This window comes from Exophiala spinifera (assembly GCF_000836115.1).
Source record: "Exophiala spinifera strain CBS 89968 unplaced genomic scaffold supercont1.4, whole genome shotgun sequence".
In the NCBI taxonomy this organism is placed as follows: Eukaryota; Fungi; Ascomycota; class Eurotiomycetes; order Chaetothyriales; family Herpotrichiellaceae; genus Exophiala; species Exophiala spinifera.
This window is the reverse complement of record NW_015622516.1, coordinates 1,654,660-1,676,579: the sequence shown is the minus strand read 5'-3', so window position 1 is coordinate 1,676,579 and position 21,920 is coordinate 1,654,660. Positions and strand designations below refer to the sequence as shown.

Here is a 21,920-nt window from a genome sequence, read left to right as displayed (position 1 = left end):
ATGTTTACTTGTATGTACTGTGTCTATATCCGTGTGCACAAATCAGATTGTACATGTCAACTTGCCGAGGTAGAATTTCATTCATTCCCATTCTATCGTCGGCATCTCGGTCACTGATATATACGACCAATCGACGCATTACGGAGTGACAAGAAAGAAAGAGAAGAAGAAAGAGAAGAAGAAGTAGCAGCAGCAGCAGGAAAATGTCATCATCACGACCACCACCACCACCACCACCACCACCACTCCTTCCACTACGATCGCTCAACATCCATCCAGACTTCTCTTCTCGAGAATGGTGCACGCGTCTTCTTTCTGACCCTGGCATTGCCAACGTCGTCGTACCGACAGACAGCGCGGCCAGGGCGGCAAGACTAGCAGGCGTCTCGAATTCCATGTTCACCGAGACATTGAACACGCCCAGGACAGTCAGGGCACAGGTCTCGTTCAATCGACCCACGCACGAGAGCGACGCCTTGGCCAGTACCGGGCCCGGTGACGGCAGTGGCGACGGCGAAGCAAACACGAGTCCGAGTACGAGTACCGCCGATGAATACCGCCGCCACACCCCTCGAGAATACTGTTCGCTCTTCTCCCTCGGTCCGGGCCTCGACGGCAAGACAGGTCGCGCACACGGCGGGTTCAACGCCCTGCTCCTCGACCAACTCACCGGCCACGTGGGAGTGGTCTTCGGGGGCTCGAGCGCCCCCGCCACGGCGACCATGACGGTGGACTACAGGGCGCCCATCTCCACGCCGGGAGTGGTGTTGGGCAGGGCATGGGCGGTCGAGAGGTCGGGCAGGAAGACGTGGGTCAAGGGCGTCATTGAGGACGGGGAGGGAAAGGCGCTTGCGGCGGCGAAGGCGTTGTTTGTCGATCCCAAACCTGTTACTCCTGAAGGGTCCTGTGTGGGTGACGATGCCAAAGCCAAGTCCAAGTTATAAGACGGGACATGGGAGATGGGAGATGGAGGTGGTCAAGGGTGATGGTAGTCCGTGGGGGAGTATGATGATCCTCCATAGACGTGTACATGGACTTGGACTTGTACATGAAACATGGTCAATGAACATTACTGTATGAACTCGCAGTAGATCATGGCACATCAGGATTCTCAACCCACACACCTACTAGTACTGTGCAGCAATACACATAAGACCACCTCACTAAATCAAATCTGTCAACGCCTCTTGAACTCTCTCAACACCCCAATCTAAACATTCCTTCATGGTCCCCTCGCCAACGCCCTTTTCATGCGTCAGGAACAAATGCACTCCCTCTCGTCCACACTTTTCCTCATCAAACTCTTCCGATGCTTCCGATTTATCCGTGTCTCTTTCCTGGTGGTGTCCCTCTTCCTTTCGACCACCCTCACCCTCACCCTCACCCTCTCCATCTCCGTCTCCGTTGTCCGCATGATCCCGGTACATCCATGCATGATATCGTCTGTAGTTAACCCACACCAAATCCTCCACGTACCCAGGAGGATCCTTCCAGAATCCTTCGAGCGTGACGTACCCTGTCCTCCTCTCCCTCCTCTCGATCATCTGGGCTTTCGTACACGGTAAGAACAATTTCACGTCCAACAGGCTCTGCGTCAGATCGTGCAATTCAAGCAGATCCGTCGTCTCATCGCCCGCTAGACCCTGTGCCGCGGTCTTGAAACTTGCCGAAGAGTCAGAAGGTGAAGGGGGGAACAACAAGAATCCTTCAAGGATGCAAATTCGGATCTCTCTCGGGACCTCCTCATGCGCAGCGGTGGTAGTCGCAGTGGCAGCGCCGTTCGTCCGCGTCAGAGTCCGAGTTTTAGACGATTTCGGCGAATCCCTGATTACCCGTTCAAACCAATCCTTTACTCGTCGCTTGACAGCTTCGACTTCGTCAGGCGTAACGTGCACGTCGCCCACCGAGTTCTGGTCCTCCATACTGACGTTGTCGGGAGGTAAGGTGCCATGGTCGCGGATATGGGTCAAGGTGCGTCGGAAGAGAGGAAGGTCAAGAGACCCGACGCAGTCCCAGTCTTGATCTGTACGTGTGCCGTATTTGGATGAGGATATAGTTACCCAGGGGACACTATCGGCCATCAGGAAAGGAAGAGAAAGAAAATCACCGAGTCAGCAAAACAAAAAAGCAAAACAAAGCACACGACAAAGGAGGACATTGCATGCCCTTTCTGGGTGTTTGAGCTGCTTCCTTCACGCACAAACGCAAACACGTAAACGGTGAGAGAGGATAAGTGGTGAAGGGCGTCCGGGACAAGCCAGCAAAAAAAATGAAAAGAAATCAGATACGTACTCTTTGTCAGTCTTGTAAAAGTCATCCTGGTGTAAAATAAACAGACTCAATTTGTGGTACCCCTCGTCCTCCGTCGCCTCTTTCATCTTCTCTTCTCGCCCGGGCGCTTTGGCTTTGGCTTTGCCATCGACATCGGCTTCGACACGCCCTCCAACGTCAACGTTGAACACACTCCGCAATAATCGAGCAAGTGTGGTCTTCCCACTGCTCGACGGGCCCGAGAGGCCTATAACGATGGTCCGCGACGGTGACAAGGGCACCTGGGACGCCGTGGTCTGAGCCGGATTTTCCTCCGGCGGTGGTGAATCGTTCGGGAGAGTGTGCATTGTTCAAGGTCCTCGACGCTCGCACTGAGAAAGAGATAAAAATGATTTTTGTCCCCGACCAACTGCCGTACGGGCCGGACGAAGGATAACACTTGTACAACGATGGGTACAACAATGCCCTAAAGTGAGTACCTAGGTCCTGTACAGTTACCTGTGTCTTGATGTTCTTTTGTACGTTAATCTGCTTATACTGGGGAGGGGGGTAAGAGGAACTCAACATCAGGCGCCGCAGGAGGGAAAGAATTCAATCAAAGAGGAAAAGTAAGCATTTTATTATACCGTAATTACTCTGGTCTCTTAGGCAGTTAATACCGAGTACAGTAGGTTCTCTCGTAAAGGTCTTATCTATGTACTCTCACGATGCAAATTTGGTACTTTCCCACCTCATCCGTCTCACATGCCACATGCATACTTGAATAAATCATATTATATGCCTGGAGGGACAATCCTTCATCACCCTTCCATCCCTTGATTCTCAGATCCATCTCCTTCAACCTTCACAACACACTGCCGATACAAAACAACCCGACCAGATCGTCGTTCACTTGTTCATTCAGTCAAAATCAAAATTCTATTAGCAAGCATCATCGAAGCCGTAAGTAACTATCTTCGATCCCTCTCGACACCTGCAACTACACACCACCGCATTTTTTTCCGTGCTTCATTCACCCTTCTCGCTGATTTGTCCATCATGCCTACATACTCAACACATGTCTGCCATTAATCTGCATCTTCACGTATCAAAGGAAACAGAAACAGAAACAGAAAACCACAACCCCCCAAAGCCACACTCCGCTGCATGGTTGAAAAAAAGAGCTTCCACAATCCCAGAGCAGCTACAAAGTCTCGTTGCAAAATGCTTCAGAGAACACTGCCATTCACATCCAACGCGCGCGCATATGATACAATTCAATAAGAGCCGACCCATGGAGCCTGGACCACCCACAAAGTTTCTTTCCTTTCGAACCTCGCTCTATTCCGCGTTCGCCAGGCCGAGAAACTTTGCATCGGTGAGAGAGAAAGAGACTTAACAAGATTTGTCTCGCTTTGCTTCACTTCGCTTCACCTCGCCTGTCCAGTGCATATCTAAACACCCGGTCCAAAAAAGACTTTATGCATGAATCCAATAAACTCCCATTTCAGATCATGAGACTGAGGCTGCACACCATCCTTAATGATCGAAACAGAAAACAATAATCGAAGCCTGACTCAGACTTCCGAAAACGCCGAGAGTACTCCACAGAGACAAAAAAGATGTTGTGCATCTTGTCCTCGAAAAACACGTTCAAAGTGGCTCACCCTGCCTTCTGCCTCTTCCCGCCGATTTTAGGACTTGGCTTCACCTTGTTGGCTCCGCTTTGTTCTTGCCCGGCATTATCATCCTCGACCTTCACCGCACTCGCTCGTCTCCTTTTGTTGGAAACATTCGGGCTGGTATTGGTGCTTGGGCCTTGACTGCCGCTCAGATTCGATCCCTGAGCGCTCATTTGATGCATCATCGCAACCCCTCCGGTCGCTGCATTCTGTGCCGGACTAGGTGTATGTACAGGACCTCCCATCATGGGAGAGCCTTGAGCTTGTGGTATTCCAAGATGACTCATTGCTGGTGAGTTCATCATGGTCGGGCCATTCATTTGATTACCGAAGGGCACTTGGCCATTGGCCGCTCTCGCCATTTGATTTTGTAGTCGTGCATTGTTCATCTGAGCCATGTTCTGTGCATTCTCTTGGGTCACTCGTAATAACGAATCTCTCGGGCCGATCCCCGGATGGCTGTGGAAGTATTCCATGAGGGGTCCCATTGCTGTCATAACTTCAGCGATCTATACTCCGGATTAGTACCGTCCCCAACAATCATCAATAAGAACAACAAACCTCTAGGAACTGAAAGATGTGACTTGGCACACCCCATTCACCCACCCCTGAACTCGGAATTATCAGCTGAGCTGGAGCGTTAGCCTTCCCTTGGGCTCGTTTGAGATTCTTGTTGATCTTGGGACTGCTTTTGGTTTCTTCTGGCGACGCCGGCTGCGTGAGAGAACTTCGAGGAATGTATTCTTGCCAACCAGATGTACTAATGTTGAAATGCTCGATTTTTTGAAACTCGTCAAATATCACTCGCAATTGTCCCGTCGTAGAGACTCGAATATCGCTACCAAAAACATAAGTCAAGCTTGCATTCGTACTCCAAATGTGAACACCTCCATTCGGAAGTTTGTTCTGATTGTGGTCGAAGGATTGTAACAGAATTTGTTTCACCCCGCTTGCAAAGTGTGTATGGTAGTAACGCGCAAGACTGGGAAATTGTAGCTGGAACGACTTGTCGATCCCATTCTTGTTGCTGAACAGCTGTTGCCTCATCGAGCCCAACGGCGAAAAGTATCGTGATATCGTCTGCTCCCAGTAATCCAAGTCGTTAGGTCGGTCCGGATTGGCCAGCGTGTCTTGATACATGATCAGCTGTAGAATACACTGGCCACCGAGAATGTCCTGCTTCGGTAGATCGTTCATCATCATCGCGGCAGGCAAATCGGGCTGTTGTTTAATCTGAGGTTGTTCTTCTTCAGGTTCTGTGGTCTTTGCTGGTTGATTAGGCTGGCTCTGTGCCTGGGTTGTGGGCGTTTGTTGCTGAGGTGGTTGAGGTTTGGGTTGTGGAGGTTGCTGTTGTTGAGGTTGTGATGTTGGTGGCGCTTGTTGTGGCGCTGGTGGCTGAGGAGCCGGTGTTGGTTGGGATTGAGGAGGTTGTGTTGTCTGTTCTTGAGACCGAGACATTGACATTTGCTGAGCGGCTGCTCTTTGGTTGGCAGCTAGTTGTGCGGCATGGTGTGCTGCTTGAGCCTGGGCTTGCTGAGCCTGCATTAGCCGCTGCTGATGTTGTTGCTGTTGGTAGTTTTGCATCTGAGGGTTATTTGGGTTCATCGGCATTTGCATCTGAGGGTGCATCCCCATTTTCATCTGTGCCAGTTGTGCTTGGTTAAAACCGCCTGGTCCAGTGGGTATGGCCATTGGCATACCCTGCTGCTGTTGCTGTGCCTGCATCTGTTGCATCATTCGTTGCCGAGCCAGCATCTGCTGGTGTTGGGGGGTCATCTGCATCGGCCCAAAGTTCATCTGCGGGTTATGCTGAGGGAACATGGCCTGTTGCGGTCCCAGATGTGCCATTGCCATGTTATTGTGCATAGGTCCGGGCGCCGGAGTTCCTGCGCCTGGCGGCATACCGGACACCATAGGGCCTTGGGTAACCTGTGGACCTGATACTCCTGGATGCATTCCTTGCATCATACCGCCGGGTTGACCTCCCATATGACCACCAGGATGTTGCATTCCTGCCATAGGATGGCCATGAGACATGCCTGGGTGTCCGGGAGCCATACCGGCATGGGTGGGAAAAGGCTGGGCCATCATCTTCGACGGCTGACCTAGATTTGATGCTTGTACGCGACACTCGGACTGCGCTTACTGCACAAGTGGCTCGGGTGAGATCTTTTTGTGATTACTGGATGATTCCCTCCTCTTGACAAGTCCGAACCTCTTGGCCCCACTCTTACCGAGTTCGCTTCTGGTAATAATCGCAAACTGAGGGAGGTGTCGTTACATCTGCGGTCAGGGAAACCAGGCGCATCAAGGAGGAACGTGGGTGCGGTTGTAGAGTCGATGTCGCGCAATACTGGCGGGGACTGGCCGGAAAGCTGGTGAACGAAACCAAGCCGGGAGAGATATGGGGCTGGGTCAGCGTCGCGACAAGTGCAGGTCAGAGAAACCATTCATCTGGCACACAAATCATTTAAAGACGTCGCGCAAAGAAGTCATGATCGGAGGGCAAAGCGACCAGGAAGATGACTGGGGGCGCGATCAGGTGAGGTATTAACTTGAGGTGTCGTGTTCCGGGAGTGTTATGGGGCGATTGCTGGCAGTGCCCGGGCAGAAATGACGGGGGCAGGAGCCGAGATATGACTTTGTGCGGGAAATGGACAGAAAGCTGGTGAAGAGAGAGAATGAGCGACACGGCGATGATGCGAGAAGAAAGAATAGATTGCAGTTTGATGCCGCAGAACACACGATGGAGGGAGATGGGATGAAGTCTCTCGGGGGCAGAGGTGCAGGATGGACGCAGGATCGGCAAAAAGATGGCGCTGGGGGATGAAGACAGCAGGAACAGCAGGAACAGCAGCAGCGACGACGGACGCCCAAACTCGAGTGCCGCAAAGCTTCCTGACTCGCCCGATCAACGATGCCAAGCCGGCACGGTAGTTATTCCTCCTCCGGCTCGGACGCTAGTGGCTTCTTGCTGTGTCTATCATTTTATTCGATGAAACAATTTGCCTGCACCGCAGAATTTAAATACCTGGTTCTACCCACGCCTTCTCTGCCTCTGGCACCATCCAACATATTTTCTCCTGCTCGCACAAAAATCATGTTCTGCTTCTCTGTTTTTGCATGCTCTTTATCAATGCTATTATGGTGAGTCCTCTAATCCTACTGCCCCTTCTTCTCCTACAGCTCAAAGATGACAACAACTTCAACACTTCTTTCTATCCTGATTCGCCTTTGAAGAAACATTCGGACCGTCAACGCTGAATGGTCTGTTACTAGCCAGTATTACATGTCTGATTGTACACTGATCTCATCATGCACACACCGAAACCCTCGTTTCATATTGCTAACGTGGTTTCCAGATAGAATTGATCGAATCTTGTTTCGTGCCAACGACGCTTGTGTCCTATGCTTTCGTGGTATGTACAACCTCCCATTCGGCGCTTTGTATCTCCTTTCTCCTTCCTATGATGAAAACCTTTTCCACATTCGCAGTTTCCACGTTAGCCCTGGCAGCGAACCTACATAAGTCCAGGTGTCGGTGAACGTTGCAATCTTCCTTGGATGTCTGATTGACACTTACTCCTGTTACATACGCTTGTCGCACTTTATCCGGATTTATGTGCTGACATTCTGATGCCTAGATATCCGTACTGTTCACTCGTCTCTTTCGTGCTTCTCCTAGCATCCCGATGAAAACATTGTGAGGATCACGTAGACATCTTAATATCAAGAGGAGGCTCCAAGCAGTCGTACTGGTACAGACAGAATCAATATTCATAAAGTTGGCAAAATGCATTTCTCTGCTAGTTCTCCATGACATTATCCATGGCAAAATCTTTTCCACGATACTGGTTTTACAACACAAGTTCTTGCTGTATTCAATTCCTGTCGTTCTCCTGCCCTTCGCTCCCACCCTTCAGGGCGCATGATTTGGCGCCAGCAGTACGGTAGTTTGACTCGTAATGTAGTGCCAATGGTACAGCGGGCGCATGCTGAAATCGAATAGTTGCAGCTCAGCGCGTGCTGATGGTGGAACCTTGTGTTCTACCATGCAAGGAACGGCGTTTCCCTTCGGTGAGATTGGGTAAATTCGACGGAAGCTTTCTTCTAATCAAAAGACGAAGGTTTCAAGGCCACCTGCATCTCGCCACTTCAGCTGATGAATCCTGTTCCGTTCTCGACAACTTTAGCACTTCTTCTCGCGTCGATGAATAAGTCCTCGCACTCGGCCACGTCCTCGGGTGCGATTTCCTGTCTTCCGTTGACCTTGGCCAGGATACTGCTGGGCGTCAACAGCTGCAGAGCGTATCGTAGCGAGACACTTGTGCCATGCTGGGCAACCTTCTGCAACGCTGCATCTGAAATAGCCAGGCCTTCTGTCTTGGCACGCAACCGAACAATTGTCTGAACTTCGGACTCGTTGTAGGGGTGGGTAGGAATGATCAACAGACGCGCCAATAGATCCGGAGGCACGCCATGTGCTCCTGTGATATCCTGTGTGCCGCGGATCACAGTGTTGCCTCGATTCGAGGCCAGAATGACGATTGGTGAGATGGGAGATTCGAGAGCGCGATTGAGATAGGTGAAGCACTCAATATCGAGCATGTGCACCTGTCGCCCAGTCAACGCTCCGTTCGCTGCGTTTGGGAAAAAAAGGGGAACACTTACTTCGTCAATAAACAGCACACCAGGCACGAGTTCGGCAACGCCCTGATCGATATACTTGCTGACCACCTTGTTGATCTCGGCTCTTAGCTTGTCTGTAATCTCTGTCTTCTTCGGTTTCATCAGCTGGCCCATCATGCTCATAACATCTTGGCCACCCTGCGGTCTGGCGTTGGCGATATCAAGATCATGTAATGTCACATCTTGTACAACCTCCTTTTTCTTATGGACTTCTCCCTTAGGCACCGGGACGTATTCTTCAGCCTCGAGATCGAATTCGGTTGCATATGCATCCGAACGGCCAACTCTCTTGCATGCGCCTGTGTTTGCTTCGATGTAGATCACGTCTCCAACGCTCACTCTTTCTTTCTGGATGGCTTCGTAGATACTTGGATCTAAACGTAGTTTCTTGGTGCCTCTGGCCGACTTCAACGTGAGTATGAGGTGAGAAATCGTGCGCCCGTAACCTCCTAGCGGATTCTCTGCTTCTTCGGGGATGAGTTCGGTTACTTCGCCTTCGTAGACCTCTTTCATTTCCCGCACTCGGAGACCTTCACATCTGTTGTCAGCCTTTCGTGCATGAGAATGACACATATCATATGGCACATACCAATGGCTCTTCTGAAGTTTTCCATCAATGCCTCGGTCTTCTTGACCTCCGTAGAATACACTTCGCTGCCCACTATGGGACAGAAAGGAACCTTTGTCCCAAGTTCTTGCGAGACTGCTAACGCTAGAGCGGTCTTGCCGGTGCCTGGGCCTCCGGCTAACAGAACCGCTCGTCCAGACATCTTCTTCGCTTTGATGAGATCGACAACCACGCCGCAAGCCTACTTCAAGTCAGAATGCCAATCATGATTTATACCAAGATTGCTTGCTAACCTCTCGGGCGGCAGTCTGCCCGACGAAGCCATGGCCGGAAGTCTCTGCGGTACCATCTGGCCTTAATCCTAATCCCTTGATATGTGTATGCGCCGCGGTCCTGTTTTCGCGCGTGTTGCCCTTGACTTCACTGATGTTGACCATTTTCGCGCCGATATTGATGTCGACAACGGTGTAAGGAGAAGAGGAAGATGGGGAGAGGCGCGTTCAGAGGGATTTGAGATGTTGAGAAATTGACGGATCCTGGCGACTTTCGTGTCTGGTCCGTCCGTGATGCGCAGGAGGATTTCGCGCTAAAAAGTTGGAGCTTGCAATTGTCCGCAAAAGTCTCCCTGGCGATTAATTAACCTCAACCTCACGTACAACCACCATCACCCTGCTCGGTGATGCAACTCGTCCTCTAATTGCAGTACTCATCTATCATATAGCAATGGCTGCAGCAATCACCAAGCTGCCGCCTGTGCGGCGTAGTCCCACGACCCTCCAATACCTCGAATACAAGCACAAAGTCAAGTTAGACAAGCCCTACTTCAAACCCCGGTTCACCTTCAAGTCCGAGGATAGAAAACATACACTTTTACGACCAGAGTTTCGCTTTACTGATCCATTGATGCCGCCATATCCATACGGCAAGAATGCTGCGTTTCGAGAAGCGAATTTTGGACTGTATGGAGGCGCAACGCTACAATCGGGAAACAAAATTTCCAAAGGCCGGAATAAGGGCAAGACATTGCGAAAATGGTTTCCCAACGTCAGAATCGAAAATTTCAAGAGCGATGCACTAGACACAGAACTCAGAATTCCGGTAACCGCCCGAGTGGTGCGAACGATACGCAAATGTGGTGGTATTGATGAGTATGTCATGGGGACGAAACCAGCGCGGGTAAAAGAACTGGGGATGCTAGGCTGGAAGCTCAGATGGCTCGTAATGACCTCTCCCAAAATGCTCGCGAGATTCGATAAGGAGAGAGCCGAACTGGGTCTGCCACAGTCGACATCCCTGAGAGCAGCCTTCGAAGACGTATGGAATGACAGTGACCAGAGAGCGAAACTGCTTCAGCAGCAAGAGCTGGCCTGGTCAGACTTGCGCCAGGCTGCCAGCAGATTCGAAGAGCACGTGCGGAAGCATTGGATCGAGAATGGCGAAGAGGTTGATTACGAGATCCCGGAAATGCATACACTACGGAGAAGGAGTCCTACTTCTTATATTCTACCAGAACAGCTGGAAGGGAATCTCAGCAACGACGTCGAAAAATTGACATTAGAGGAGCCGACAGCCCAGACCAACTGAACTCATTTGATGGAAGGCAAATCGTATTTCTGATCATGAATAGGCGACGCCTAAGGCTTATAGGTGCTCGGTACTGCCCTGCTATCATTCTCTACCAGTCTCTACATTGAGACTCATATCACGGCAAGCTAGCCGGCGTCCTCCATACTGCAGTGATGAGGATCAAGAGCTCGGAAGTTCTCTTGGTAGTTTCGCCTACTACCAGTGAATCTGTCGGTCGAAACGCAACTAATCATATAACAAGAGGGGCATATCTGGATGATGCGCGTCCACTCGAACAACGACGAGTGGTGTTTCGAAAATTTTGATTGCTAGAGGTGGCAGCATGAGAACGTGGGATCTGTCTACCTCACATTATGTATTGTACAAAAGATTTTTGCAAAGATTTTTGCGAAGATATATAGGAACGATTGTTCAAGACTAATCAACTCAACGAATCACGAGATTCGCCCCGTCATTCCACACTCAGCTCATTCTTACTGTGCGCCGAGCATATTCAAACACGGATACTCCGTCCTGCCCTCCTACAGGCATCCATTTCCGTTCGCGGTCTTCGCATCATCGCTACCGACCCGACCTTTGCTCTCCATATCTTTCCATTTCAAGAACAGTCTTCTGAACGCCAAAGGCTCCTGCGCACCGCTTACTTCCCACGTATCATTGATTTCATAGTTTGGGACGCCGCTGATTCCCTTCAGCCTGGCCTCCTCGGCGATTCGGTCAACTTCTTCGCCATCCTTTCCACTTTCCAGGTATGCCTTGATTTCCTCCTTGGTGCCCAGACCAGCTTCGAGGCCAACTTCAATCAACGTCTCCAGTGTAGTGATGTCGACTTCTTGTTCGAAGTATCGTCGCCACAGACCGAGCATGACTTCATTCTGTGCGTCCTCGCCACCATGATTCTGGGCCCAGCGCACCAATCTGTGCCCATTCCGCGAAACGCCTGTCATGCCGCCAAACTTGAAGTTGAGACCTTCGCCGGCTGCCGTTTGAAGCATCATCGCCTCAATCTGTTTGGCGCGCTCCGGCCCGAATTTCGCAGCGTACATCTCGCGGCGCGGGCGCGAGGGTGCTGGAAATGGCGGTGGCGGAGGGCCGTTCGCTGTAAGTTGTGGTGGTGGTTGAAGATAGAATGGGAGATATTTCAGGTGGAATTTGTCGTCCGGATAGGTCTTTTTGTGTTCGGCAATGGCTTTCGATAGCCGGGTGTGCCCGATGTAGCACCATGGGCACACGATGTCGCTGGTGATGGTGATGTTGTAGTTCGTCATGGCTGCGAAAAGACGCTGGGTCGGTTTCATGAGCATCAGCGTTCCCGACTATAGACTGACCTCGTCTCCCGGGTCCAGATGTCTTATACTCTTGTTCTTCGTTAGTTATAACCAGGATGATCGCGGTCTTCGTGGAGTGGAGGTTGACGCAATTCCGGATTTGTCAGCCACCAACGAGGACCGCACGCCGTCCTTCCCCATAGGGGCAGTACATTCCGCCGTCGTTTTGGATATTCTACTGTAGGGTGCGTTGTCACACAGTGCGAGTCCTGATGAGGAAACCTCACATGGACATGGTATGTTAATTAAGCTTCAGCGACAACTGCAAGGTGTGTGGAAGACATCGGACACCCAAGGTCTTGGTTGTGTATTTCACATTTACTTGACGCCTCCTCTCCTGATGTAGACCTATCAGCTACTGTTGCATCCAGGGAAAGATGTCAAAGTGACCAGAGCGTTAGAGGATGTCAAGACCTCAGACATGTTCTATCTCGCCCTCTTTGAAGGCTCAGCCTCGTTGTTGACCGTGGCTGTTCATTCCATAGCCCCTTATTAGGCTGCAGTCGGCGCTAGATTTCAGACCCGAATATTGTTTTCGTCTGACATGATGGTGGCCGCGACACCCGTAACAGTAGCACCGATTTATTGCTAGACTAGGGAGACTCTACCTGAATTTGTTGTCAGACAGAAATGTTTGTCCTTAACACTGATATCGTCTCTTGATTCCACTTCAAATTCAGCTGTCGAATAGTTCGAGCTCCGGAGAAAGTGAATGGCAGAGCCTTCACCATGTCTCAACGCGACTCATTGGTAGCTCGACCTTGCGATGATCCTGATGAGTCTTTCAGGGAGGCCGACTTCTACGTTGGCTCATCAAACATTGATACTCTGGGTTCGATAAGCGCATCAAAACGAAGGTTATCAAGGACCACTTGCCAGCAGGTAAGGCCATCCCTTGTCATCCCATTGATGTACTTTTCCTGAACAGACATAGGCTGCTCAGCCGCCTCTGAAGCATTACTGGGCCAATTCAAAACGGCATGATCAGGGTATCCGGTGTCAGCAACACAAGCACGCGCAAATGCCTGACGAAGTCGAGCAATATGTGGCTCTGGGAGCGATCAGACTCTATCAGCACGACGAGGATGCAGATACTGGACACTGGATAATGATCGGCCCGAGACGCGAACACCTCTACCCTGTTCCCAATTCTCCTCTTGACCTGGGAGAAAGACGACAGTGGCTGAAGACTGAGATTGTCCCCCATGCCGATGACCCCCGTCGTGCCTGTCTCAGGATTTATGCTCTTCCGGAGGATGTTGATCGCAGTAATCGCGGCTCTATCAAAGATCTTAGAAAGGTCTTGAAGTTCGTGATCGAGTTCACTGACACCTCAGCTCAGACCTGGACAGGCAGTTACAAGCCAAACGTACCAATCCAGACATATCATCGGCCGCATTCCTCAGAAGAAGAGTCTCTGTTCTACATATTCAACACACTATCATCCCCGAAAACCTCTTATGATGACGCTGGGAGTTGCCCTTACAGCCAACAGTCCATGGCGTCTGTGTTGAGCGACACAATCGACGGACTCAAGACGCCCTTGTACCCTTATCAGAAACGCTCGGTGGCTGCTATGCTACAGAAGGAGGCGAATCCAGCCAAATTGATGGACCCGAGAAAAGTGAAATTCTCAGATTGTCACGGCAGAGGATTTTACCTTGATGTGCTCGAAGGCATGCTCCTCGTCCACCCACAGTACTACAGCGAGCCTCGTGGTGGCATTTTGGCAGAGACCATGGGCTACGGAAAGACTTTGATATGCATCGCCCTTATTCTTGCGACGAGAGGTCATTACCCGCAACTTCCGGATGGCAGGCTTGACACTTTGTCGGAAGATGCGAACCCACGAACTCCTAGCTTGCTGGACTTGGCCGCTAAGAAATTGAAGCAGGGAGGTGTGCCCTGGAAGGCTCATTTTGCTGCTCTTGCCAAAGAAGGATACCAGTACGATCAATGTATCCAGACCATTGACAAATATGAGGCCAAATTCGCGGAACCGATATTCCACCCGATAACCCCGAGTCGAATACTCAAGAAACGTGAAGATTTCAGAGTCTTACGTCTATGTTATGCCACTCTGTTGATCGTACCGCCTAATCTCTTGATACAATGGCAGAATGAGATTGGAAAGCATACAGATGAGAACTCTCTAGATGTCCTTGTGCTTGATTCGTCAACAAAAGAGATACCCTCATATACGACCCTTATGAAGTACGATGTCGTACTGATCACGAAGGCGCGCTTTGATCAAGAATATCGCGATGACGACTTAAATCAAGGAAGACTTATGCACGGGAAGGAGAAGTTTCGTTCACCATTAACTGAAGTACGCTGGCTTCGGGTGATCTGTGATGAGGGTCATGGTTTTGCCGGGTCGAGCTATCGGACTCATGCTATGGCTATGTTAGACAAAATGTCAATTGAGAGACGCTGGGTGGTCTCCGGCACGCCTTCACAGTCGCTTCATGGCGTGGAGATCAATCTTACGCTGAACAACAGTGGCCTCAGTCATGAGTCGTCTCGAAGCGTCTCGATTCAGGAGGCGTTGGAGCGCAGGAAGATGAAAGACCCAGCTGCAGAAGAGATCAAAGACATGGAGCGATTGCGTGTCATGGTGGTCAAATTCCTCAAGCTTCAACCCTGGGCTAATCAAAAGGGTGCTGACTACGCGGATTGGAAGAAATATCTCGCACCATTCGATGGGGAGGGCAAGCGACGTTTTGCACCAGCACTGAGAGGCGTTCTCCAGTCTCTTATCGTGCGGCATCGCATCGAGGATATCGATGCGGACCTTTGCCTGCCTCCATTACACAATACTACCGTCTACCTGGAGCCATCTTACTATGACAAGCTCAGCATGAACATGTTTCGGATGCAGCTGAGCTCCAACGCCGTCACCTCCGAGCGAGTGGATGAAGACTACATGTTCCATCCGAAGAACAGAAAACATCTGGACGACTTGGTCACCAATCTTCGACACTCAAGCTTCCACTGGGTTGGCTTTACAGAGCACGAGGTGGCTGAGACCATCCGTGTGAGCAACACATATCTGGACAAGAACATCGACACAATCACAGACAGCGATGGTCGCTTGCTCACCGAAGCCATCTTGAATGGTGAGCGTGCCTTGGGCGACCCCACGTGGCGTGCATTCTCGTTCTTTCACGAAATTGGAGTCTACGTTGAAGGCTTTCCCGAGCACGCGCGACAAGCGTGGGCGTTGCACGGCGAAGATACCAACCCGCTATTGCTCGGCACAGTTCAAGCTCGAGAGGCGCAGCAGTACGTCTTGAAGAGGCTCGAATCCGAGTCGCCGACTGACGGCCTGACTGGTGCCGGACTGCGAGCAATGCACGCTGCCAGAGAACGAGCCATAGAAGAGCAGCAAGAAAGAAGCAAGAAGTCGAACAGCAGCAACTCCTCAAAATCACCCACTGCCGGTACAAGTGAGGAGCCCAAGGTGAGGAATCAGTCGACATTATCGTCGTCGTCATCATTGTCATCCTCCTTGATGTCTGTTTCTTCTTCTTCCACCCCAAACTCGACTGACAAAGGGAAACCACTACCTCACCTCTCTCCTCCGGTCCAGAAAAGACCTAGATCATCGTCAGATGGCGAATTGCCGTCGTCATTACCTGAGACGAGAATACTTGGTTTCACGTCTGCCAAACTGAACTATCTCTGCTCAAGGATCCTCGAACTGCAGCGGGACGAGAAGATCATTATATTCTACGACTCCAACAACATAGCGTTCTGGATCGCCGAGGCGCTGGAGCTCTTGTCGGTCCATTTCTTGATCTACGCCAATACGCTCTCCGTCACCCGAAGAGCAGCCTACCTCGCGACGTTCAACCAGTCCGACGCCTTTCGCGTCTTGCTGATGGACCTCAAACAAGCGTCGCACGGCCTTCACGTAGCGTCCGCGAGCCGGGTGTTCATAGTATCCCCGATCTGGCAGCCAAACATTGAATCTCAGGCCATCAAGCGCGCCCACCGAATCGGCCAAACGAAACCTGTGTACGTCGAGACACTCGTGCTGAAGGACACGCTGGAGGAGAAGATCCTCCAACGTCGCAGACAGATGAGCAATGCTGAGCTCGTCAAGGCCGAGAAGAGTCTGCTCGACGACGGAACCATGAACGGCATCATCAGCGCCGAGGGCTTTCTCGCCTTCGCCCAAGGGGAGAAGGAGCGATTGATCGGTGGCAAGCTCGACTCGCCTGTGCCTCTCTTCGAGAGGAGAGACAACCTCGCAACAGGTAACAATACCGGTGGGGGTGGTGGTGTTGGTGGAGGTGACGGGCACGACGGGCTCATTCTCGGCTTGGAGGACGAGCACGTTGCCACCAAAAGGGCCAAGAAGAGAGGCAAAGGAAAGGAGAAGCAGACAATGACTGTTGCGTTTGGCGACGGCGGCGGCATGGGCACCGTCGCGACCTCCTCCCGCGATTCTCCGTTCGATAATGTTTCAGTAGAGGTTCCAGGATTCGTGGTCGGCGGTGGTCCGAGTCATTCTGGTTCTACCCAAACAAAGACGAAGGCGAAGAAGAGCGTGAGGATAGTCGTGGATGGCCCGTCAAGTGGTGTTTGATTACTTCAAGGATGAGTCAGGTGTGGTAGATCTTGATCTACGGCCCTGTGGGTTTGTTTGCGCCTCAAAAGAGTGCTTCATCTACTGCACGCTTCGCCTAGATGAGTAGAGAGTGGTGGGAGCACGCGTACTCTTGGATAGAATGACCTAGCTAGAGAATCTATCGGTGTCTCTGAATCGAAGGTTGACAATCCCTAAGTACCTGCCTACACGGGAACGCCATGTCAACTCAACTCTGATTGATCAATGATCATGTCCTACCGCCAGTACGAGTACAATATATTTCTCGGTCGACTTTGAAGCGAATCTCCAACAAGAATCACTTCTGACGGTTGATACACGGTCATCGTTTCACGGTTTGCTCAACGAGTCCATTTAATCTCCCAGGTTCATCAACACAGACTTCACAGCGTATCGTTATTACTTGGTAATTCTCAGCAAAGACTTGTTGATACTACAGATATATCATATCGCACAATATCCAATCCGTAACGAAATCAGCGAGACAAATGTCCCTATTTATACTGGGAGGGACTATCATCATCGGGCAGATCAAACTCTACACAATCAGAACTGTACTACCTTACCCACCACACCGTGATGCTTGAGCTATTCTCAAATCGAGATAAAGAAACTCTTCTCTCCCTCTCTCGGCTCAACGACACATCTCTTCAAGATGGGATCGGCACACGAGATCCTGATACGTTCTGGTGTCGCTGGACTTCTCAAACTCAATACCTCCTCTTCGCCAAATTGCTTTCTTGCCGCCTTCAAAGCGTCGCGAATGGCGAAAAATACCGCACTGCCCATGAACAACGGCGGCTCACCTACACCTCGGCTGCGCTGGATGGTGCGGAGGTTCTTCCACTCGACGTCCTTGAGCAGGCTCACATTGAACACCTGTGGAATATCGCGGAAGCCGGGGATCTTGTAAGCGCCCGGACCACGGGTGAATATCTGTCCGCTGGCTCTGTGCCACAAGCTCTCCTCAGTTGTGAAGAGGCCCTGGCCCTGGACGTATGCTCCCTCGATCTGGCCGTAGTCGATGGCTGGGTTGATACTTCGACCCACGTCCATCTTGATGTCTGTTCTGAGAACTGTCCAGTCGCCAGTCAAGGTGTCAATCAGAACTTCTGACGCCGTGACGCCCTGAGTGAAGTAGAAGAACATCTTGCCTGTGTTTTCAAGCGACGGATCAGCTGGGTTCGGACCCCAGATATATCCGATCTCGGGTGTCTTGTAGAATCCGTTCGCACTCAGGTTGACGCGGTCAAAGTACGCTGCGTGTGCGAGTTCCTTCATTGATGCACTGGGACCGAGCTTCTCTCGGTACGGAGCAAGACGCTCATTGATTTGCATGCATGCGTTGTACGCGGCGTAGCCATTCAAATCAGATGATGCAGAAGCTGCAGTGGACGATGTATTGGCGACAGTATTAGTCGCAGTCTCTGTGATGTGGACATCAGACAGTGGCACCTGCAGTGCTTCCGCAACAATCATGCAAATCTTCGTATGTAGACCTTGGCCCATTTCTGTTCCACCATGGGCGACTAGTACAGATCCATCGTGATAAATATGCACTAATGCGCCGGCTTGATTGAGAAATAGCGCTGTGAAGGAGATGCCGAACTTGGTGGGAATCATAGCAAGGCCCTTCTTCTGCCATTTGTGAGTGGCGTTGAATTCATCGACAGCCTTGCGACGGGCTTCATACTCTGCGGATTCTTTGACTTGTTCCCACATCAGTGGGACGTGGAAGTCTTCGAGAGCTTGATTGAAGTGGGTTTCCTCGCCTTCTTTGTAGAAGTTGATTTCACGGAGTTTGTCGACGGACATGCCGAGGTGATCAGCCACTTCAGACATGTAGCATTCGGCGATGAACATGCCCTGAGGCCCGCCGAACCCGCGAAATGCGCTGTTTGAGACCGTATTGGTCTTACAAATACGGCCGTCAACGTCGACATTCGGAATGTTGTAGCAGCCATCAATGTGGGAGAGGGCTCGATCAACGACGGCGGCGGACAAATCTTGTGACCAGCCACCGTTGTTGAATACTTTGGCCTGGAGTGCTTGGATCTTGCCATCCTTGTTCACGCCAACTTTCCAGATGCCGAGGAACGGATGTCTCTGCCCAGAGGTCATAATATCTTCATCTCTGTTAAGCATGCATCGAACCGGTCGTCGAACTTTGTTGGCTGCGACGGCACATATCGTGGATAGCTGGATGGACCGTGTTTCCTTGCCACCGAAGCCGCCACCCAGACGTTTGACTTTTGATACGATCTTATTGTTCTGTACTCCGAGCGCTTTGGCGACATAGGCTTGTGTTTCTGTCGGGTTCTGTGTGCTTGACCAGATTTCCATTTCACCATCCTCAGGCTTGGGAATGGCAACAGCTGCATTGGTTTCGAGATAGAAGTGTTCCTGACCGCCCATTCTTGCAGTGCCTTCAAACACGTAATCACAGTCCTTGAACGCTTTGTCAACATCGCCCTTGCGAATGTACCTATAGTGCTCGAAAAAGCTTTGCTTCTCTATGGCTTCCTCAATTGTATAGATAGCGGGCAGCTCCTCATACTGGATCAAAACAGCACGTGCGCCGGCGGAAGCTTGGGCAGCAGTGTTAGCTAACACCATGCCTATCGGTTGGCCAGCTGTGAAAACCTCATCCTCCGCAAAGAAGACTTCGTCGCAAACCGGGGCACCCCACCAGTTAGCCTGTGGATTGACAACATCGTTTCTGTCAACCCAGGCGACAACGCCCGGAAGGTCTAAGGCAGGACTGGCGTCAACCTTGATCTTCGCATGAGCCTTTGTTGACAGGACAAGGCACCCTATCAATTCATTTTTCTGTAATGGAATGTCGTCCGTGTACTGAGCTTCTCCTGTGCATTGTTTGAGGGCAGCGACATGTGGATTAGCCTTGCCAAGCACCTTCTGGGTGTAAGCAGCAGTTGCATCAAGATCTTTCTGGCCTCGAGAAATTTCCCTTTCGATCTCTTCGATGACTTCCTTGTCAGCTTGCTGGCTTACTTCTTCGATGTTGGTAAGCACATCTTGATAGAACCGATAAAAGAATCCAAGAGCAAGGGACTTTCGGTACGTGGCCATACCGCCCGGGACACCGAAAGGAAGGCTGAAGTCCTTTTCCAGAGCATTCATTACTCCCTCGAGCGTTTGCGGGTCTGTGAATGTTTTCCCAACAATAAATTCGGAGGCATTCTTAGCTAGGGTAGTGATCGGAGCCATGCCACCATATACCAGATTCGCACTGGTGACCTTATAGGAATCATCGAGATGCACTCTCAAACAGGCATTTACGATTGCAATATCGTCGTCTTTCCTCTTTGCCTGCTTGTAGGTTCTGATGTACTCTCCCTTTTCTGAGGCGATAGGAACTCTCATCGCAGCGATGACCGCATCTTCCGGCAGAGCTGTCACTCTGTAGCTCTTGAAGAAACTCCCCATGGGGATTTCAGTTGTCTTCTTTAGTGACTTCGCAATCAATGTCGAATTTGTGGCCACGAAAACTGGGTTGAGGTCAGATATAGGAGACGCTGTTGCGAGGTTACCAGCTGGGGTTCCAACATTTCTGATTTGGCGGCCAGCAAAGTATCTGATTGCCTTCTTGATTGCAGAGAAAGGTTGTGCCTTTGGTAGGCCGTAGTGTTTGACAGCCTCGTCGCAGATGTTTTCTAAATCGGTCAAAGCAACATTGCCACCGATCTCAAGATAATCGTCATGGAACGAATACTTGCGAAGTTCTGCAATATCTCCCACGTACACGGAAGCAGGATATGACATGGCTTTAAACTTGATCTCGATCTGCGTTTCGGTGCTGCCTCCAATGAGCTTGGCCTGTGGATAGGCGTTCTTGATCTCCAGGAGCTGTTCAAGTGTAACAGGTCTGTACCACTTCTTTCTCTTGTTACCGAAAGCTAGAGGCTTAAATTCGTGCTTCTTGAGCGAGGGAGGGTAGATCAATTCGGTCGACTTATCGTAAGGGATAAATGATGGGGGTGTGAACTTCTTTTCGGCGGCGCCATTCGTATCAAGAGATTCATCAGAACGCTTGCATGAACCACCGTTCTCCATGCAGCAGCCGGAGCCGCCGTTCGCAGTTGAGCGTCCGCATTTGTTATTGAAACTTTGGGCTGCATCAAGGATGGGTCTGTAGCCGGTGCAGCGGCACAAGTTGCCATCAAATGCTTCTTCGACCTCCTCTTCAGATGGCTCTGAGCTGTTGTTCCTGAGAAGCGCATACAAGCTCATTACTATACCCGGTGTACAAAAGCCACATTGGCTACCGCTAGCCACGGCGACCCTTTGCTGTGCCGGATGCGGGCTCTTCGAGGAGCCAATGCCTTCAATTGTGATAACATGCTTGCCGTCGACGCTGACCAGAGGTGCCAGACAGGCATTGACAGAAGCATGATAGATCTTGCCAGTGGTAGGATTCATCTGCGACACGACGACTGTGCAGGCACCACATCCACCTTCTGCGCAGCCAAGTTTGGTGCCCGTCAACCCAATACCCCTCAAGTATTCCAGCAGTGTGATTTCTGGATCAACAGCATCCAGCTCGACCTTGGTGCCATTGAGATAGAAACGGATCGTATCATCGTAACTCTCGGTCAAGGAGGATAACGAGACGACCTTTTCGACGGTCGCAGCTGGGTCAAGAAGGCCTGGAGCCATGTTGTAAGGATTGTGCGAGAAGTCCAACAAGGGACGGGAGGGAGTGAGCCAATCTATAGAATCAGCATTCCAAGTTTGCTTCTGGGTGGCAATAGCCTAATAGAAGCGAGTATGAGTACGGAGAGGAGACAGTCTATCACAGCGGGGTACGGCAAAGAAGATCAGATTGTACGATGACAAGGAAATGCCAGCCGAACGAGGACCAAGAAACAAATTGGCCTTATCAGGATCTGAAACTCTCACCTCATCACAAAAGCAATTTATGCCTAGAGTTGATAGGAAGCGGCCAGGAAGGAGGTGGACGCGCGAATCAGACACAGGCCACGCATGGAAAACGATCTGATAGAGGAGCGATCGAGAGAGGGACAGCGAATGGGATGAGAAGCAATTACTCTCGATGCCCCTCTATCGCATCGCACAGAGTCGCATATCTCCTGCGGAGCCCTATATCGCAGTCACGTGCCTTCGGAGGGCGCCGACTACCTCTCACTCCGTGCGAAAGTTGGGGTACACACTTCGTACTC

General features: G+C 51.0%; 8 protein-coding genes across 8 annotated transcripts; 3 read left to right on the top strand and 5 right to left on the bottom strand.

Annotated features, from left to right (window-relative positions):
* Positions 1-203: 203 nt before the first annotated feature.
* Positions 204-944, top strand: PV08_05796 (uncharacterized protein; the record flags this gene model as incomplete). Its single annotated transcript, XM_016380135.1, has 1 exon — positions 204-944. One exon carries the CDS (start codon positions 204-206, stop codon positions 942-944), a length of 741 nt encoding a protein of 246 aa, XP_016235962.1.
* Positions 945-1,163: 219 nt separating this feature from the next.
* On the bottom strand, positions 1,164-2,618 carry PV08_05795 (uncharacterized protein; the record flags this gene model as incomplete). The annotated part of the gene is made up of 2 exons (XM_016380134.1): positions 1,164-2,070; positions 2,293-2,618. 2 exons carry the CDS (start codon positions 2,616-2,618, stop codon positions 1,164-1,166), a joined length of 1,233 nt encoding a protein of 410 aa, XP_016235961.1.
* A 1,295-nt stretch (positions 2,619-3,913) lies between these two features.
* On the bottom strand, positions 3,914-5,990 carry PV08_05794 (uncharacterized protein; the record flags this gene model as incomplete). Its single annotated transcript, XM_016380133.1, has 2 exons — positions 3,914-4,441; positions 4,494-5,990. The coding sequence occupies 2 exons, from the start codon at positions 5,988-5,990 to the stop codon at positions 3,914-3,916; spliced, it is 2,025 nt and encodes a 674-aa protein (XP_016235960.1).
* Positions 5,991-8,087: 2,097 nt separating this feature from the next.
* On the bottom strand, positions 8,088-9,626 carry PV08_05793 (RuvB-like helicase 1; the record flags this gene model as incomplete). The annotated part of the gene is made up of 4 exons (XM_016380132.1): positions 8,088-8,546; positions 8,604-9,151; positions 9,211-9,430; positions 9,483-9,626. 4 exons carry the CDS (start codon positions 9,624-9,626, stop codon positions 8,088-8,090), a joined length of 1,371 nt encoding a protein of 456 aa, XP_016235959.1.
* Positions 9,627-9,912: 286 nt separating this feature from the next.
* On the top strand, positions 9,913-10,773 carry PV08_05792 (uncharacterized protein; the record flags this gene model as incomplete). The annotated part of the gene is made up of 1 exon (XM_016380131.1): positions 9,913-10,773. One exon carries the CDS (start codon positions 9,913-9,915, stop codon positions 10,771-10,773), a length of 861 nt encoding a protein of 286 aa, XP_016235958.1.
* Positions 10,774-11,297: 524 nt separating this feature from the next.
* Positions 11,298-12,044, bottom strand: PV08_05791 (uncharacterized protein; the record flags this gene model as incomplete). The annotated part of the gene is made up of 1 exon (XM_016380130.1): positions 11,298-12,044. The coding sequence occupies one exon, from the start codon at positions 12,042-12,044 to the stop codon at positions 11,298-11,300; it is 747 nt and encodes a 248-aa protein (XP_016235957.1).
* Positions 12,045-13,125: 1,081 nt separating this feature from the next.
* Positions 13,126-16,698, top strand: PV08_05790 (uncharacterized protein; the record flags this gene model as incomplete). Its single annotated transcript, XM_016380129.1, has 1 exon — positions 13,126-16,698. One exon carries the CDS (start codon positions 13,126-13,128, stop codon positions 16,696-16,698), a length of 3,573 nt encoding a protein of 1,190 aa, XP_016235956.1.
* A 615-nt stretch (positions 16,699-17,313) lies between these two features.
* PV08_05789 (xanthine dehydrogenase) lies at positions 17,314-21,396 on the bottom strand (the record flags this gene model as incomplete). The annotated part of the gene is made up of 1 exon (XM_016380128.1): positions 17,314-21,396. One exon carries the CDS (start codon positions 21,394-21,396, stop codon positions 17,314-17,316), a length of 4,083 nt encoding a protein of 1,360 aa, XP_016235955.1.
* Between the last annotated feature and the right edge of the window lie 524 nt (positions 21,397-21,920).